At 51.3% G+C, this 17,810-nt stretch overlaps 1 protein-coding gene across 1 annotated transcript; it reads left to right on the top strand.

Annotated features, from left to right (window-relative positions):
* The first annotated feature begins 919 nt into the window (after nt 1–919).
* Zc3h12d (zinc finger CCCH-type containing 12D) lies at nt 920–17,577 on the top strand. The gene is made up of 5 exons (XM_026401967.2): nt 920–1,233; nt 8,741–8,880; nt 12,671–12,905; nt 15,622–15,728; nt 16,763–17,577. Exons 1-5 carry the CDS (start codon nt 920–922, stop codon nt 17,575–17,577), a joined length of 1,611 nt encoding a protein of 536 aa, XP_026257752.2.
* Nucleotides 17,578–17,810: the final 233 nt, after the last annotated feature.

Consider the following 17,810-nt stretch of genomic DNA (forward strand, 5'->3'; position numbering starts at 1 on the left):
CTGCTCCGATCATCCTCAGGGGTACCTGGAGGGGAAACTGTCAAATACCGGTTAGGACTTTCTATCTTCAAGGTTCAGTGTGGTCTGAATTAAAGTTGTGCCAAAGCACATGGTGGGGTGGGAGCATTGCCTTTCGGGAGATAGAACTTTCCAGAGAGCATTTCTCCCTGTGTAAACCCAGGAGCCTGTGTTCATCTGCCTTAACAGAGCACCAGGTTCTGGAGCAGGAACTTTGGAAATCCACTGTCCCAGATCCAGGTGATCTCAGGGCTGGCTCCTCCTGAGCCCTGACTCTTGGCTCACAGATGATTGCCTTTTTCCCTGAATCTTTATGTGGTCGTCTTCCATGTGTGTTTGTGTCCAAATTTCCTTTTGCAGGGACACAGTCATTGGAGGAGGCCTACCCTAACAACCTCATTTTAAAGGCTCAGTCTCCAAATACAGTCACGCTCTGAGGTACAGCGGGGTGAGGCTAAGGGCTTCAACATGGGAACTTGGGTGGAAACCATTCAACCTATAACAAAGCCTCAGAAATATTTCCTTGGCCTGTCCCGACTTGTGGGTACCCTGCTCAGCCCCTGTCACCCTGGGGTCGGGTTGTTGTTCCCTGCACAGGTGCGCTGGGGTGACAGCCACAGAGAATGCATAGTAGAAGCAGTGTGATTGTATCTGTGACTCCACAAACCACACTGAGCAACTGAAAATCCCCACGGGGGGACTAGGCTTGACATGATTTCCTGACAGATAAGGTCAGAGGGAGGGAGCACATATACAACTTGCTCTCGGTCACCTGGCATCCTGGGTGCCAGACTGCCCGGAAAATACCTGATGGGCACTTTTTCTCTTTAGCTCATGCCCGTGGGGCTCTGCCAGGAGGAAGCTGGGGGCAGGACCCACGCCAGGAGGTGGCTGGCACAGTATGGAGCGCCCGAGCAAGATGGAGTTCTTCCAGAAGTTGGGCTACAGCCGGGAGGATGTGGTCAGGGTGCTGGGCAAGCTGGGAGACGGTGCCCTGGTCAACGACGTGTTGCAGGAACTGATCCAGACGGGCAGCCGCCCTGGGGCCCAGGAGAGCCCTGCCAGCAGCACTGGGCCTCTGCTCGTTCCCCGGGGCTCCTGTGGAGTCCCAGACTCTGCCCAGCGGGGCTTGAGGTCAGCCCTAGAAGAGGACTGTGGAGACTTGGCCAGCTCCCTGCGTCCCATAGTGATCGACGGCAGCAATGTGGCAATGAGGTAGCTTTCCTGATTTCTTTCAACCGACGGTGGGAGGCAGGGTGAGGGACCTATTCTCAGGAGCCCTGAGAACCACCCCTTCTCTTGGGTTTGGTCCAAAGACTGTTGGAGCTAGTGGATTGGGCTTTGAATCTATTACATCTCCTGAGTAGCTGTGTGGCCTTAAGTATGTCACTGAATCTCTCTGAGCCTCACTTTCTCCCTCTGTAATGCTGGATTTCACCCTCTTTGGAGGGTGTTGTGAGGATTGGAGCTGATGCAGAGTGAGTGTTCAAATGGGTGCTATTATTACACTCAACCAGAGGAGCTGCTTCTTCTGGAGAAGGTAGTGGGTAATGGGGAGGACTTGGGGTCAGGTGTTAACAGATGTGGCTTTTTCTCTGGACTCTGTCCCTAACTGGTTGCGTGACTCTGGGAAAGCAAAACTACTCAGTTCCTCTTCTGCAAAAGAGGTCAATTCTGTCTCCCTCTGAGTTATGAGACTCAGAGGAGAAGAAGCATTTGAATGGCGCTGGGAACCCTCTGCTGGGGGTTGCTGGGTGGTGAGGTTGCAGTCCCCTTGCTAGGTTTGACAGAAGTGTCTGTGGTCCTCCCCTCCTGCCTTATGCTGCGGAGAGGCAGTGTGCCCATTTGGGTCTTGGCATCTTCCTGTGTTTCAGGGGTGTGAGCATCATGCCCTATGTGGTTATGGTGCCAGCTTGACTGAACTCCACTGCCAGTCTGCAGCCTCCTGCACTTCGAGCTGGTGAGGAGGGGCATTGCCCAAACCAATGGATTATTCTACCACTTGGCTTAGTTACAGGCAGGCAAAGGGCAGAGTCATAGGAAATTGTTCACTCACAGCTATACACACATGCACTTCCTTTTGTAGAAGCTGAGTAGGAGCTTGGAAAAGCAGTTATCAGCGGCTCCAAAAGTGTCAGGCATCCCCAAGCTGTCCCTGGGGATTGGAGCTCACTTTGGACTTGGCATTGCAGGACACAAGTTTGAAATGGTTCATCCCACACAGCCCAGCCTCAGGGACTGTCCCTATACACCCTGCGTGGTGTGTACCGTGGTGTGTTTTTAGACAGCTCCATCTCTCTGAGCTTGGTTATATTAGCAGGTGACTGAGTCCCCGCTGCCCTCTTGGACTTAGGAGCTGCTCCACCAGGTCACGCTCATGTTCTAACTCACATCCCCAGCAAGCACCAAACAGGGGAGTTTATGAAATCCTGCTAAGTTTAAGATTTATGGATCATTTAATTAATTTTAGAATCCAGCAGCTACATTCCCCAACCCTGTTTTTAAAAATTTCTATTTTGAGACAGGGTCTCACTAAGTTGCCTAGGTTGACCTTGAACTTTTGATCCTCCTGCCTCAGCCTCCCAGGTAGCTGGGATTACAGGTGTGTGCCACCATGCCCTGCCAAGAGGGTTTTGGTTATAGGATGATATTACATAAATCAAAGATCTTCCCAGCCAGAAGATTATTTGAGTCCACGGTTCCTAGTCAAAACAGCAGAATAGCTACAGGGAAAACAGATGACTTCAGAGGCCATAGGCATTCTCTCCTCGGGGGCTGGAGAAGAATTTTAGTTTTCTGATAGTGTGGCCATGGAGGGTTTTCTTTTGATGGGAGTCTCTGTTGTTGCCTAGAATTCAAACTTACACTACAGCTTCTACTTGCACATGACCATGAAATGTCCTGGGTGAATCCATTTTTTTCCCGTCACCTCCAGCTCCAGTCTCACACCTGTAATCAGTTTGCTCCTCTCTCACTCAATCTTTGTGGATATAAATGGAAACCATTACTCAGACATACTGCAAAGAATGTATTAGAGCCTGGATGTTGTCACACACCTGGGGCCTAAAAAACACCTGATCAACTAATATGTCTTCTCTATATGGGTGCACGCACGTGCACACATACGCACATTCATACGCATGAACACCTGCACATGCTCGTGCACACACACAGGCTTACACGCCCACAAACATCCCTTCCCCCTGCCCCTTGGGTCCCAATAGTTAGGAAAAAGAGAAATTGCACAATAACCACTTGTTCAGGGAACTAAATTTGTTCCCTTGAAACGCAAGTTCTGGGAGAGGGTGGGTCCAAGGTTGCACTCGGTTCCCTGCCCGTTCTCCCACTGTGATGTCTCTGTATCCTGCACGGGGTTTCCCAGGAGCCAGGCCCACAGGCCACACATGGAGAGAGGAGCTCTCACTTTTCTTTACCAGCTGTGCAAATCCCTGACTTTCTTGGGTCCTGTTCACACAGTTACACGATTAAGAGCTGGATAATTAAGAGGTTGGCTTTTTCATCTCTGATATGCTGAGATTCCAGGTGATTATTTTATGTGTGGTAGAAAGATATAAGTGGAATTTCTTTTATAAAGGGATTTCTCTTTTTCTTCAGAGGTTTAGAGAGAGTGAATAACTTTCCCAAGTTCCCAGAGGATTAAGCAGTAAGTGCCAGCTCTGGATTTTGTGCTGTTTCCAAAGCCACTCATCACATCCAATGACTCTTTCCCCCGTCTGGCCAGAGGGTGGGAGATCCTGACCCTGGGCCTTTGTCCTGGGGCCAGAGCCTGCCTGTGCTGACCAGAGCCCTGCCCAAGCAGGATGAGCCCTGGACCTGGCAGCTGTAGATGGAGGCGTGAGGCCCCCACTCCCCTCACCAGGGGCCTGCAGGGCTAGAACCTGGATCTACTCCTGCTGCCACCAAGACTGGGGACCTGCAGGTGACATGTGGGCGTTCATTGGTGACACTGATGGAATAGCATCCCAGAGACAATTCTCAAGTACAATTCCTGTACCTTCAAGGTGTGTGTGTGTGTGTGTGTGTGTGTGTGTGTGTGTGTGTTTGACAGAAAGAGAGAGAGAGAATAACTGTGGACACAAGGCCTTAAGAAAAATCTGCAGCAACGTTTTAAAGAGGTGGCTTTCCTTGAAAGCCTGTTAGAAGCTGCATCTTGGTATTTGGAAGAACACAGATTCTTGGTAGCCACGGGTGCAGCATTTCTTTGTGAGAGTTGGGAGTGGCAAACTCACAAGTGTCCAACCTGTTTACCTCCTGTAGGAAAATCAAGAAACAAGGGGGGATTGGGAGTGTGGAGTTTGGTGGGAAGCCCCCTGGTAAACTTCACCTCCTCTTCCTGCCCCAGAGGAGGGTTCCATTTGAGCATGACTTGTTTGGGGTGTATTGGACTTTTTGTTTTGGGTGTTATTTAATTTTTAAACTTAGACCATCTGGCAGACTCTGGCTTCTGGAGGAAGGAATCATTCAGTGAAGAGAGTTCAGGCTGAAATCCCACCTGTCTTCCTCTGCTAACTTGAGCCTTGGGCTCCTACCTAAGTCTGCACCTAGTTCTCTTAAGATGCGGGCAGCCCCTGCTCACCCTCTCTCTTTCCCCTGACTGGATCTGGCAGAGATCCACTGACAAGGTTTGACATGCTGGTAATTTGACCTCAAATAAGAAACAAGAGTGAAACTGGTGGTGTCCTTTTACATCTCAAACCACTAAGGGACCATTGTTCATCTCTTTCTTTCTTCCCTCCCCATAGGGCTGTTTGGTGACCTCTAAATTCCACACAGATACAGGGATATAGGGGTGTACAATTAGTTTCTGGAAATGACAACACCCTATCTGCAGCTGCCCCAGGCACAATTGTCGAGTAGAAATTTGCCTAAGGCGCCAACCCACTTCCCCTTTCCTGTTCCCCTAGGCCTCTCAGCAGGCTGCCTGAGAAGCTGGTTCCTGGTGCCTGCTCATAACCCCATGAAGGGCCCTGCCACCACCCCAGTAACATTTTGGGGGGTGGGTACTGGGGATTGAACTCAGGGGTACTCAACCACTGAGCCACATCCCCAGTCCTATTTTGTATTTTATTTAGAGACAGGGTCTCACTGAGTTGCTTAGGCCTTGCTTTTTTCTGAGGTTGGCTTTGAACTCACAGTCCTCCTGCCTCAGCCTCCTGAGCCGTTGGGGTTATAGGCGTGTGCCTGGCTCAGCAAGAGCATTTAAACCGCAGGCAACATTTTTGCTCCAAAAGAGCTGCCCTCTGGATCTCAGGGGTCTTGGGGCCAAGAGAGTTTGCATTTGGAGGTCTGACACTTCAACAGAGAGCCAGGAACATTTCTTTGCTTCTGTTTCCTCAAGGGTAAAATGGGGGGTACAGGTCACTTCCTCAAATGGCTAAATGAGATGAATGTGCCAAGTGACCTGGCAGACAGGCCGACCACAGCCTGGTGTGGAAATGTCCACGAATCCATGCAGGGGCTGTGAGGAAGCACAGAGGAACGGGAGCCTTTGGCTTCTGTGTCTCCCAGTGGATGCTCGACAGGGGCCCCAGAGGGACGGTCTGTGCCTTTCAGCCTGACTGGGAGCTCTGCCAGGGCTTCTTTCCCTCCCTCTCCCTCACCACTGAACGTCCTCCCTGGCCCCCACTAATCATATACCCACAGAAAATGTCGGGAGTGAACGTTGGCTTTTGAGTGGTTCAAACAGATCCGTGAAGAGCCCTGGGAAAGAGATCAGTTAACAAATGATCTTTAAAATAACTGCCGTAGGGACATTTTCACTTTGGAATGGACAGAATGAATTGGTTCAGTCAACAGATGCGTGTGCTAGGGTGGGTGGTCCATGGCCCACGGTACTGCCATGTGCACAGAAAATGCACCTCTTCTCCTGTGACAGACATGATCTCTTCCTCAGCTCTTCAGAAGGGGAAGGAGCAGCCTGACATTTTCCAGGGTCTGCAGATGTCTGTGTCTTGTCTTTCCGAGGACTCGGGCTCCGTGTGTCCCCTCCTTCCCTGTGCTCTTCTCCCAAATGGCCTCTGGGGGCTTTGAGACCTGGTGTTGGCAGGAAGAGGGGGTCTTGTCCCTCGGGGCTCTTCTGCGAGAGAGAGAGAGAGAGAGAGAGAGAGAGAGAGAGAGAGAGAGAGAGAGAGAGAGGGGCTGGGTGAGGGTGGGAGTGTCACTGGTCCCATCCAGGCTCCCTGGGGGCCATGCTGACTTAAAATGCTTTCCTCCTGGTAGGTGCCTCCTGGTCCACCCTAGGATTCTTATAACCCACCTGGGGCCTGCAGGGGACTTGGGTCTCGCTGTGGGATCACCTATAAGCTACTTCCCTCCAAGGCCGCCCTGCAGACACTAGGCTTCTCTGGGGGGTTTGAAGCTGGGAAACGCAGGAGGCTTCCTCCTCTTGTTCACACCTGCTCTGATGTTTCCCCTTCTCTTCGGGCTCAGCGGGGAGGATCAGGGTGGGGCGAGGGGCTGAGTGACCACGTGAATGTCCTCTCATCCTCCCATCTTCCTCTGCCTTCTGCAGGGCAGGGGGTCAGAGCTCCACCTCCTCTTCCTTTTTCCACACATGTCCCATCAGCACTTTTTCTGTTTGCACACACCTCCTAGGGCCTGCTCTTTGGCCAGAGGAGAGTCCCAGGCCTGGCAGCGCACGTGGCTTCTTCCCGCTCCACAGGCCTGCCACCCAGCACGGCTGACCAGCGCTTCCAGGGTCGTCCTTCCTCTCTTGCTTTACAAACTTGTGACTGTCCTGAGCCCCCTGAGAATCTTGTAGGGAAGGTCACACACACAGGAAAGCACTGGGAAGGAGGGACACTGGGTGTGGTCCCATTGGAAGTGGGCTGGCTGCTTCTGTTCAGGCCTCAGGACCCTGTGCTCTCAAGAACCTGTCCACCTGTCCCTGCCGCTGTCTCCCCTTTGTTCATTCCACATGCTCTCGCTTCTGTCCCTGGAGCATGCCGTGTCCCACCTACATCAGGGTCTTTCCAGGGAACTGTCCCTTTTTTCTGGGCTTCTCCTTCTCCAGCTGCTGACGCGGCTAGTTTTTGGGTTTTTTTTTTTCTCAGTCATTGGTCTACCCCCAAATTCAAATTGATTCCTTACCGATTACCAGGCACTGGGCCAGGTGCTGGGAACTCAGTGGTGATCAAGGGGGACATGTGATGTAGAGCAGAGAGAGGCCCAGTTGACCCCTGGCTGAGGACGAACGTTCTTAAGTGCCAGGGAGCAGTGGCATGGCACTACCGGTGCTTGGAACAGGGGACATGACAGTCTAGGAGGTCAGGAGACACTGTCCCAAGGAATTGAAGAAGCAGCCCAGAGCAGGTGCAATGCATCTTTGGTCCCAGCTACCGGGGAGGCAGGAGGCAAGAAGGATTGCTTGAGCCCAGGAGTTTGAGACCATCTGAGAAACACAGGGACACCCCAACTCAAAAAAAAAAAAAAGGTGCAGATGAGGTTGGAAGGAGGAGGAAGAGTGAATGGCCTGAGAAGGAAGGAATAGCTGGTACAAAGGTTCTGTGGCTAGTCTAGTTGATTTGCCTTCTCATATATACCCATTTTCTCCCTCTCCAGCAAAACACCACTGACCCCCATTGGCTAAGTTGGATGGATGCCTTCAGGCTTCGCCAGTCCGTGGGAGAGCATTTGGCTGCCTCCTCCCGCTGGCTTCCATGATACAGCACCCAGCTGGCTCCCTCTTCCTCTATAGATCCATTCTGTCCCTTGGGTAGGATTGCTCTCTCCTCAGCTACTCAGCGCAGGGTTCCTCGTGGCCAGCCTGGACCTCTTGCTTCCTCTCCGGCAGTCAGATCATTTGCTCCATGCTGTGGCTTCAATTAGTGTTTAAACTCAGTGGACCTAGAACTTACCACCTGGACCCTCCCTGGTCACTTAGCGTTTCCACTCAGGGGTCACAAAGCCTTCTACTCAGTAGGTGTCCAAAACCAAACCTGTAAGTGATCTTTCCCTCTCAGAATCCCTGTGCCAGGGAACATCCCACTGTCCACTTTCACTGTATCCAGTCAGAAATGGAGTTCTAGAGATTTTACCCTCCAGATGCCTCTCAAGTCCACCTGCTCTCTCCCTCACCCAACACCAGCTCCCGAGTCCAAGTCACCGTCAATTATTATAGCTTCTAAACGGGTACCTATACCTGCTCTTGGTGCTGCCAGACTGATCTTTGAGAAATGTACATCAGATCATGGCACATCACCACATCACATCTACTTCCCGCCTTAGAATCCTTCCAGAGCTTCTTGGGCCTCTTAGGAGGCCCACCAGTCCCTGCCCGTTCCCACACCGCTGTTTCCTTGCTGCCTCATCAATGTCTTCAGTGGCATTGATGGGGCACTGATCTCCCTGCTTGGACTTGAGAAACCCAATAAAGCACTTATAACCATCTCTGGGTGAGAGTAATCCTGCAGATGGCTCTGCTCCATTTTATGTTGATCCTTTTAGCTTAGCTAAAGAGCTGACCTGGTCTATTAATCCTTGGAATATTTACCCCTTGGAGCAAGGGATCCCGTATGTATGTAACACCAGGTGCCTGGTTCTAATGAAAGGCTATAGTTTATGCAGAGAACTATCTTTAAAATTCAGATTTGCCTGCTTCCCTCTTGGTTATGAGATTGGATCCAGAATGTTTCCAGGGAAGTCACTCCTAGGAACCAACACTCTCTGGGTGTCGTCAGCTTTCTTTGTTTTCCCATTATAGCCATGGAAATAAAGAAGCCTTCTCTTGCCGGGGAATCCAGCTGGCTGTGGACTGGTTCAGGGAGAGAGGACACTCCTACATCAAGGTTTTTGTCCCATCCTGGAGGAAAGAGCCATCTCGATCTGACACCCCTATCAGAGGTAAGCTGCGGCAGGTACACGCCCCAGGCACTGTGCGCTCTTCCTTGGTGGCTCTTCTCTGCAGTGGTGGCTCTGTTACGTTACTGGTCTAGCAATGTCTGTCTGCCTCCCTACACTAAAAACCCCATGTAGCTGTTCAGCACCTAGCCCTAGCACCCAGCACCCTTCATGTAGGATCGGTGCTTAATCAATAGCTATTGCATAGATGAATGATAGGACTCGCTTACTGAGAAGGATTAAGTTCCCAAAGTTATGACTTTTAGCACTCTGAAGAAAGACCAGCTCTGTATCCCATCCTTAGTAGTTTGTAGAATCTGAATGTTTATTATTTACTGAATACCTAGTCTAGTCTCTTCATTAAAAAAAAAAAAAAAAAAACGGAAATTGAGATCCAGGACATTCTTTAGTTTTAATTCTCAAATAAGCTAGGGCTATTTTAAGTTACAAATAATAGCCCACTGTGGTTTCAACAAGCAGGGTTTTGTTTGTTATTCAGCTCTCATAACAAGAAGAGACTGAGGTGCTGTCAGTGTGGATTCATAGTTGACACGGGAGGGCTGGCCCCTGGTCAGCCTGGGAGGGTTCCTTGACTGTTTCTTCTCATCTTTCACCAGAGGTTTTTGTCTTTGGTTTGTTTTTAATCTGTTAATGGTTACCACTTGCTGCTACTTCTCTATTAATCTCTCTTTGTTTTGTAAACATAATGTTGTTCTTGTTCTGTGGATGCGGTATGTTCTTGAATATTTCTGATTTTTTTTTTTTTGGCCCCTGGAATTGAATTCAGGGGCACTCAGCCACTGAGCCACATCCCCAGCCCTATTTTGTATTTTATTAGAGACAGGGTCTCAACAAGTTGCTTAGTGCTTCACCATTGTTGAGGTTGGCTTTGAACTCACGATCCTCCTGCCTCAGTCTCCCGAGCTGCTGGGATTACAGGCGTGTGCCACTGCTCCCGGCTCTTCTTGAATATTTCTATAAACTTATATAGACTTTTAAAGAAAGTTTTCATCATTTTCACAAATGTTATCTAAATTTTTCTGGGGTCACTTATATTTGTTCATTCCAGCCCCGCCCCTCTCATTTTTCTCTCAAAATTCTGGTGATCTGTGTATATACGTTTTAATTGTGAATAAAGAGCTAGATTGGTTAAATACATACCTGTGCAAGTGCTATGAGTTTTCTCCCCTCCCCCTTTTTGTTTCAGAGATTGAACCCAGAGGTGCCTTCCCAAGAAGCCTATTTTAATATTTCATTTTGAGACAGGGTCTTGCTGAGTTGCTTGGGACCTTGCTAAGTTGCTGAGGCTGGCTTTGAACTCTCGAGCCTCTGGGATGAGTGTTCTCCTAGAATGGGATTGTTCAGGGCTGACTCTTGGTGCTGACTGGCAGGTCTCACTTCTGCATACCCTGTATGGAGCAGGCAGGCAGTAAGGCACTTCTGCCTGTCACATATTCCAATGACAAAATGATGAGGGTTTTATTCTAGCAGATTGAAACAATGAGACGCTTACTCCTTCCTAGCTGTGCCTTCATTTTTTTTTTTTTTTTATGGCAATAGGGCTAGGAAGTGAGTACAGGTTCATGAGCAACTCCCTGCAAGGAGCCCTTGCACTAGCCATCCTGACTCAGCCCGCCTACCACCCAGGCCACGCCTAGAGTGTTTTGCAGCTTCACAGGGGAAATGACTCCCATGTCTGCTTCAGTCTTCTCCACACTCTGGGCTGTGGTCCCTCTATGCTGTAGGGTTAGTATGTCCCTCCCTGCTTTCTATCTTCCTAAAATTTGTCCAAACCCTGGCTTTACTGCTGTCTTCAAGCCCATTTTAAATGTGATTATGGATCTCCCACCTTTTAAACTGTCATTTCAATGGGATTTATGAGAAAGGGATACATACTTGCATTCTGTTCTCCATCGGGAATTGGTTACCCAAAGAATTCTTTATGCTCTAAACAAGGATACTGGTAGGTTTAAGCCATTCAGTTATGTGATATTGAAATATATATATATATATAGGTAAAGAATGGGGAAAATTATTTTGGAGTAGAGAAGGAATTTTTAACAAGCTACAACAAGAGCAGTTCTATTGGAGAAAGATAAATAAATCTGACTACATAATAAAAACTGTTCATTAAGAGCTACCATTAAAAAAAGAAAAAGAAGGAAACAAAAGAAGGAAGGAAAGAAAAAAAGGTCAACTTCAAACTGGGGCATCTGTGAAGAACTTCTCCAAATTAATGCGACAAGAACAATGAACCAATAAAAAGATGAGCTAAAGCATAAATAAGGCTTTTGCAGAAAAGAAGACATAAATGACTAATAAAAACAGGAAAGGTGCTCAATCTCATTAGTATCCAGAGAAACACAAAATAAAACCACCATAAGAGGCTGTTTTGTACTCACCAAGTTGGGAAAATTTTTAGAGACATGTTCTGGAGAGTTCCTTGGACTTCTGTGCCAGGGACTTACATAAAAACTAATAGCAGTGAACATATTGGCCATGTGACCAAACTTCAAAAACACATTGATCAATGAAAACAGCAGCGGGGCAAGTGCCTGTGTAGGATGTGCCACGTGTGACGGGTCTGATTTGTCACCACAATGAAAATGGTCCTTGTACATATGTATTTCTAAAAATAAAAGTAAAGGAATTATAAACACTCACTTGCAGAACGTGGGCCATCTTGAGGGGAATGGAGTGGACTGTCAACTGGGAGGGGCACTAGGGACTTCCCGAGCATGACCCCACCTTCTGCTTCTCAAAGTCCACAACATTATTATTATTATTGTACTTTGTTCCACCAATGCATTCTGTATCTTTTTTCAAGTCTGGAAATCATGTCAGATTGGAAAGTACTTAGACTAGAGGGAAGAAAAATATATAAAGAATAGGCTAATACCCTTCCAAGTGCCAAATAACTATTATGTGTGGCAGGGATTTTCCTTGCATGTCTCCAAAGGCAAATCTAAGACCAAACATTAGACTTTCCTGGGATGCCAACTTCAATCCCATAGGAAAGACTGGAGATACTTACACCAGTGACACATGTCCATTTCCTTCCTAGTTTTTGCAAAAACTCTCCCACACCTGAGCACTGTGAGAAAGGTAAAGGAGACGTTACTGTGTTCATTTTATGAAGGTAACATCTGACATTAGGGAGGGATAAAGACTGGAGCTCAGCCCAGCATCCTGTGCATTCTTAGTTCCAGATTCTTCCATTACATTCTCGAGTCACTCAGAGATGTCGGTGGTGGGATGTTCAATGTTGGCCAAGCAGATTCTTGAGTGGTAGGGAAGGAGGATCCGTGGTTACACTGAAGGGCCCTCACAGGAAACTTGCCGGTGGAAGCCAGGCTGCTAATCATTGGTCCATCTTCACAGGGTTCTGCTCAAACAGGAGCAAACCTCTCCAGAAGGCCTCTGTCTGCTATAGTAGAGCCAATGTGGCTTGTAACTCTGAAAACAGCAGGGCTGAGGCTAAAATCTTCCTTCGGAAGGGGCTCTCCCTTGTTGGGTACCATTTTCTGGACTCCATCAAGGGCAGGACCCAAGCTAAGAGCCCCCTTGACCTTGGGCCACTGGTAAACTCAGTGAAATTTAATGAAAGAAATGAACATTAGGGAATGGGGGGGGGATGGCAACTGGTGTTTTTTTCCCTTCCCTGAAAAACCTCCCTGCCCCCATCTAACCAGCTGGGGTTGGGGGGAGGCAGGAAGGCTCAAGGAGGTCCCTGGTCTGTGGGGCAAGTGTCCTTTCCCAAAGACCTCACGTGCTTCTCCGTGTGTGGCCCCAGAGCAGCACGTTCTGGAGGAACTGGAGCGGCAGGCAGTGCTGGTGTACACCCCGTCCCGCAAGGTGAACGGCAAGCGGGTGGTCTGCTATGACGACCGCTACATCGTAAAGGTGGCCTACGAGAAGGACGGCATCATCGTCTCCAATGACAACTACCGTGACCTGCAGAATGAGAACCCAGAGTGGAAGTGGTTTATTGAGCAGAGGCTCCTCATGTTCTCCTTTGTCAATGATAGGTACGGGGCCTGGGGGTCTGGGGGGACTGGGGAGAAGGCAGAAAGCCAGTCCCAGGTCCTGGCAAAGTGGGCTCCTGGTGGTGGGCACATCCAGACCTGCAGACACAGTCAGCCTGAGCTCACCCACTCGGCCTTCCCAGGCTGCCCTGTCACTTGTCTCTCTGGGTGTCTTCTCTCTTAGGCCCTTTCCTCCACAGGCAGTTTGTCCTTGACCTTGAAGTTCCCAGGGTCACGTCTACTTGAGTCACTGCAAAGCTGCAGATGCTTAGCCCACCACAAACTTTTTTGTTTTAGAACTTAATCTTTTAAATAAGAATTCTGGAATAGCCATCATGGGAAAATATTGAACTCTGTTGTATTTCCATTCACTTATTTCAAGTTTTTTTTTTTTTTTAAGTTTTTAATTACATGTGGGAATGTGCAGTCAAACAGATCTTTTCTTTGGGCTGCAAAGATCTTAACTTGCCAGGAACTGACTGTTCCCACACCTCTTGGTTGAAACAGTCAGGAGAACCTACCGGTTTGCCTAGTCTCTAGGTTGGTCCTCTGAGTTAGGCAAGCCTGGGACCAACCTGCTACTGCTGGGGGAAGGGAAAGGACATGAGGATTGCAAGGCACAAACCTGAAAGCCTAAGCAAAGGTGGGGAGGAATTGATGGCTCATCTTCTGCTGGGGCAGGCACCGGGGGGCCTGGACAGGGGGCCTGTCTGAGGACTGGACAGGTGCAGCACACAGCAGCCTGGGCTCCCACTGCAGTTAGTGTTGCAGGCACTGACAGCTCAGCTCTCATTCTGGGCTCTTTCAGAATGTGTAGGGCAGGGACTGTAACTGTCTACCTGCCACGTCCCCAGCATGCCTGTCACATAATGGGCACATCATAACTGGTGGTACAGGAGTGAATGAGCGTGTGAGTGCGTGAGTGAGCATGTGGCTCCAGGAAGGGGAGGAGGAGGGGAGAGGAGGGCCCTGTAGGCTGGGCTCAGGCCACCTGCCCACAACAGAGCAGCAGAAAGGCAGTGTGGTGTGGTGGAGGTTTCCAACTGAGCCCCTGCCCTGCGAGGTGGTGTGGCATGGAGCAATCAGTCACCTCGGGGACTCTTCACCTTGAGAAGGGATTAGTAATAGTACCTGTGAGATTATCATGAGGCCTAGAGAGAACTGTGCCCCAGACATAAGAGCAGTTATTCCCAGGCCAGACCAGGATGTCCTTCACCGCCTGCTCCTGCAGCAGAGGAGGTGAAGCGCTTTCCTGAGCCCCAGGGCAGGTGCTCGGCAGCAGCCACCCCGAAGTAACCCTATTGTTGCTTCCAGATGCACAAGGCCAGCGGCTCTCCCTGTCCAGTGTTGGCCTAGAGGAATCTGGCAAGTCTGGTAACTGTGGGTTCCAGAAATCCTCACTGAGGGCTGGTGGGTCATGGCTGCTGCTGGCCTGGTGACAGTGGCCCAGGCCAAGTCCTCCTGATGCACTGGCCTCTGCTCAGGGGCAGCCAGAAGGCAGGGCCTGCCTGCCTGTGAGTGAGGTCACTCACCCTGGTGTCCTGGGCACGTCCACAAGGCCCTCTTGGCACAGTTCTGGCTCCTGAGGGAACAGGAGGCGAAGCCTTTGGGAACTTTTAATAACCGCAGTGGGCGGCTCCCCAGATTCTTGGTCAGGACCCAACTCTGAGAAGCCCGCTGTGTAGCTGGGAGCTGAGCCACAGAGGCTGTGCAGAGCCGGGAATCGCCAGCTCTCTGCAGGGTGGGACCTCAGTATGACTCTTTGACTTTTTTTTGGGGGGGGGGCGGGCAGCAACTCATGAAAACAGCCCCTCCACCTTTGTATGGATTTGTAGAAGTGTCTGGAAGTGTCTCGCGGGAACAGGAGCATCCACTGAAAAAGATGTATCTCACTAAATGGGAGTCTTCCTTCTGAGGAGTTTTGTTTTCCCCTTTGAGACCCAGGCACACTGAGGGTGCATTCCCTTTCTTGTCAGGGGTCCACTCCAGGGAGGAGGAGGGGGCAGGCAGGGGCAAAACTGGTATCAGAAAACCTCCCGTGCAGAGTGTGGCAGCCTCAGGAGCTGAGACCAAGCCAGAGCCCCTGGGGTATGCAGAGGACAGGCCATTGGTGCCGAGGCACCGTGTGCAGCGGGCTCTGAATCTGCATCTTCGCCCATTCACTGCTGGTGTTTCAGACTCTGCAGTGCTGACCCTTGGCCTGCACATGCCCTGAGCTGAGACTGCTATGGTGTGAGGCCCACAGGACATAGGGGCCCAAGCTTCAAGTTGCTGGTACAAGTCCAAAACCTTCCATGAGCTGTTAACCCCATAGAGGTTCCTAATCTTGAATCAGGACAACGGGAAGCTGCGGTGAGCCTGGAGCAATTATACCTCAATTTTCCTGGATAAAAAATTGTTAAAATACAAAGTCCTTAACAGTTTCAGAATCTGATGAAGGAGATATGGAGGAAGCCAGAGACTGCACTTTAAACAAGTTTCCAGGTGACTCTAATCCTGCTGGCTTGCACCACATTAGCAGGAGCTTCAAGGAGAGGTGCTGTGCTCTGCGTGGGCTCAGTAGAGAAAGGGTGTGCTTTTTAAGATGCTATGACAACTCCCTGTGGGGACGGATGGTCTATGTCATTTGGTGTTTTCTGGGTGGCTTTAATCCCCATATAGATGCCAGTGGCCAGTCCCACTGTGGTCTTGCAAATGCCCCTCTGTGCTTATTTTCTAGATTTATGCCTCCTGATGACCCTCTGGGCCGCCGTGGACCCACTCTGAGCAACTTCCTGAGCAGGAAGCCGAGGCCTCCAGAGCCATCCTGGCAGCACTGCCCCTATGGTGTGTAGCCCCCTGGGCCTCATGGGCCCTTTTCAGGGACTAGTGTGGGGCAGCCCAAAAGTCCTGGCCTGACAGAGTCTGGGTTCCAGCTCAAGTTCTATCCTTAACCAGCTGTGTGACCCTGAAGAGATAGCTTAGCTTCTCTGGACTGCTGTTTCCTGACAGGAATGTCTGAGGGCTGGATGTAGGACTCAGACACAGGCACGGCTGTGTTGTGTGTGAGAAGTAGGGAGGTGGGGATTCGAGCTTCAGTTCTCAGTCTCTTCACCGGGTCCACTCACACCTCATGTCTTCATCCTGCACCACGGTTCTCCCAGGCCCTTATACACCTTATCTATGAAGTCAAGGATTTTATCCAGGATGACCTTCTAGCAAGCTCTTTAACCTGCTTTGGCAAGTTATTCAATGACTCCAGGTCTTGATTTTGTGCTTCCAGAAGTCTAATTAAAAACCTTGGATGGCACTCAAAAGCCTTTTTTTTTTTTTTTGGCTAGAATGAAGGTAACCATATCTCAGGCTAGACCGTTAAGCTCTAAAATGCCTGGGCTTGGATGATCAATTATTTGTCATTTGACTACCTCTATTAGAACAGTGTGTAGGGAGAGGACAGTGGTTAGAACCAGGGTTGCAGACAGTGGTGGAAACTGTGGCAGCGCCGGAAGAGCAGTCCTGCTCCCCACACATCTTCAAGGTCGGTCCTATGCACAGGGTCCCCTAGGAAGTACACGCTGAAGGTCAGCAGATCCAGAAATTTGGTGTCAGACCCTGGTCAGAGAGAGCTCCTGCACGGATGCTCACTCTGCGGACCTTGGGAGTTATTGTGCCCCATGTGCCACGAGACATTTTGCCCATGCTCCAGAACCCCTCCCCCGTTAGTCACCAGTCCAGATCTTCAGGCCCTTCTCTAAGGAGGCAGAGTTTGAGGTGGTCTGGGGCCTTCTGGGAGGAATCTCCAAGGAGAGAGACCAGGGGCCGAGTGCACAGCTTCTCCACGCCCGCTCTCAACCTGCGTCCTCTCTGCCCTGCCCCTCCAGGCAAGAAATGCACCTACGGCATCAAGTGCAAGTTCTACCACCCGGAGAGGCCGCACCACGCGCAGCTGCCTGTGGCTGATGAGCTCCGGGCCAAGACGCGGGCCTGGCCCGGAGGGGCCGCCGAGGAGCCGCGGCCGCCGAGCGCCCGGGGCGGCCCCGCAGCAGCCCGGCCGCTCCCCGGGGAACCCGGCGCTCACTGCCTCCCGCGGGCGCCGGGGGCCGCGGACCTGGCCGCCCTGCGCGCGAGCTTCTCGAGGCTGGCGTTCAGCGACGACCCCGCCGGCGGCTTCGCGCTCGGGCCTCGCGGTTCTGACTGGGCGCCCGGGCCCTCCTCCTCGCCGGCGGGCATCTCTGCCACCCCGGGGCCTCCCGGCCTTGGGGCGCTGGCGCCGGGCCTGCGCAGCCTCCCAGGACCGCAGAGCCCCTTCGTCCCCGGCGACCTCCCGTCGCCGCAAGTTCAGGCGCGGGGCGGACTTGGGCCCCGGGACCTGCGCGGTGACCTGCTGCCCCAGCGCAGACCTCCCGACGACCCGTGGGCCGGTCTGTCCGGATCCGAGCACTTTCTGGGTGGCTCGGTCTGGGCGGAGCCGTCCTGGGGCGACGGCGCCTTTGGGGCAACTCTGGGGTCTGCTCCCAGGGCCGTGGACAGAGAGGTGGACGCTCGCGCCCGTGAGCGCACTGCGCTCTGTAGCGTCTTCCCTCCCGACCAGGTGGACAGCGTGATGGCGTCCTTCCCCGCCCTCTCCGACCTGGCCAGGATCATCATTCTCCTGCAGCGATCCCAAGGGGCTGACGCGCGACTGGGAAACCCCTAAGGGACCCATCCACGGCACGGAATGGCCTTGCCGCTGGGGCTCGTGAACTAACAGTTGCCAGCCTGGGCCTGAGCAGCCCCCTCCCCTGCCATCGGGTAAAATGGTCAGGGGAGCCTGCTTCCCGCTGCTCACTTGAGGACTGTCGCTGAGGTCTGGGCCTGCAGTGTGGAGGGAGTGGTTTCTGATGTGCTTGGAAGACTGCAGGTTTTACTGCAGCTCCAGTGCTTGGTCCA

This window comes from Urocitellus parryii, chromosome 8 (genome assembly GCF_045843805.1).
Source record: "Urocitellus parryii isolate mUroPar1 chromosome 8, mUroPar1.hap1, whole genome shotgun sequence".
In the NCBI taxonomy this organism is placed as follows: Eukaryota; Metazoa; Chordata; class Mammalia; order Rodentia; family Sciuridae; genus Urocitellus; species Urocitellus parryii.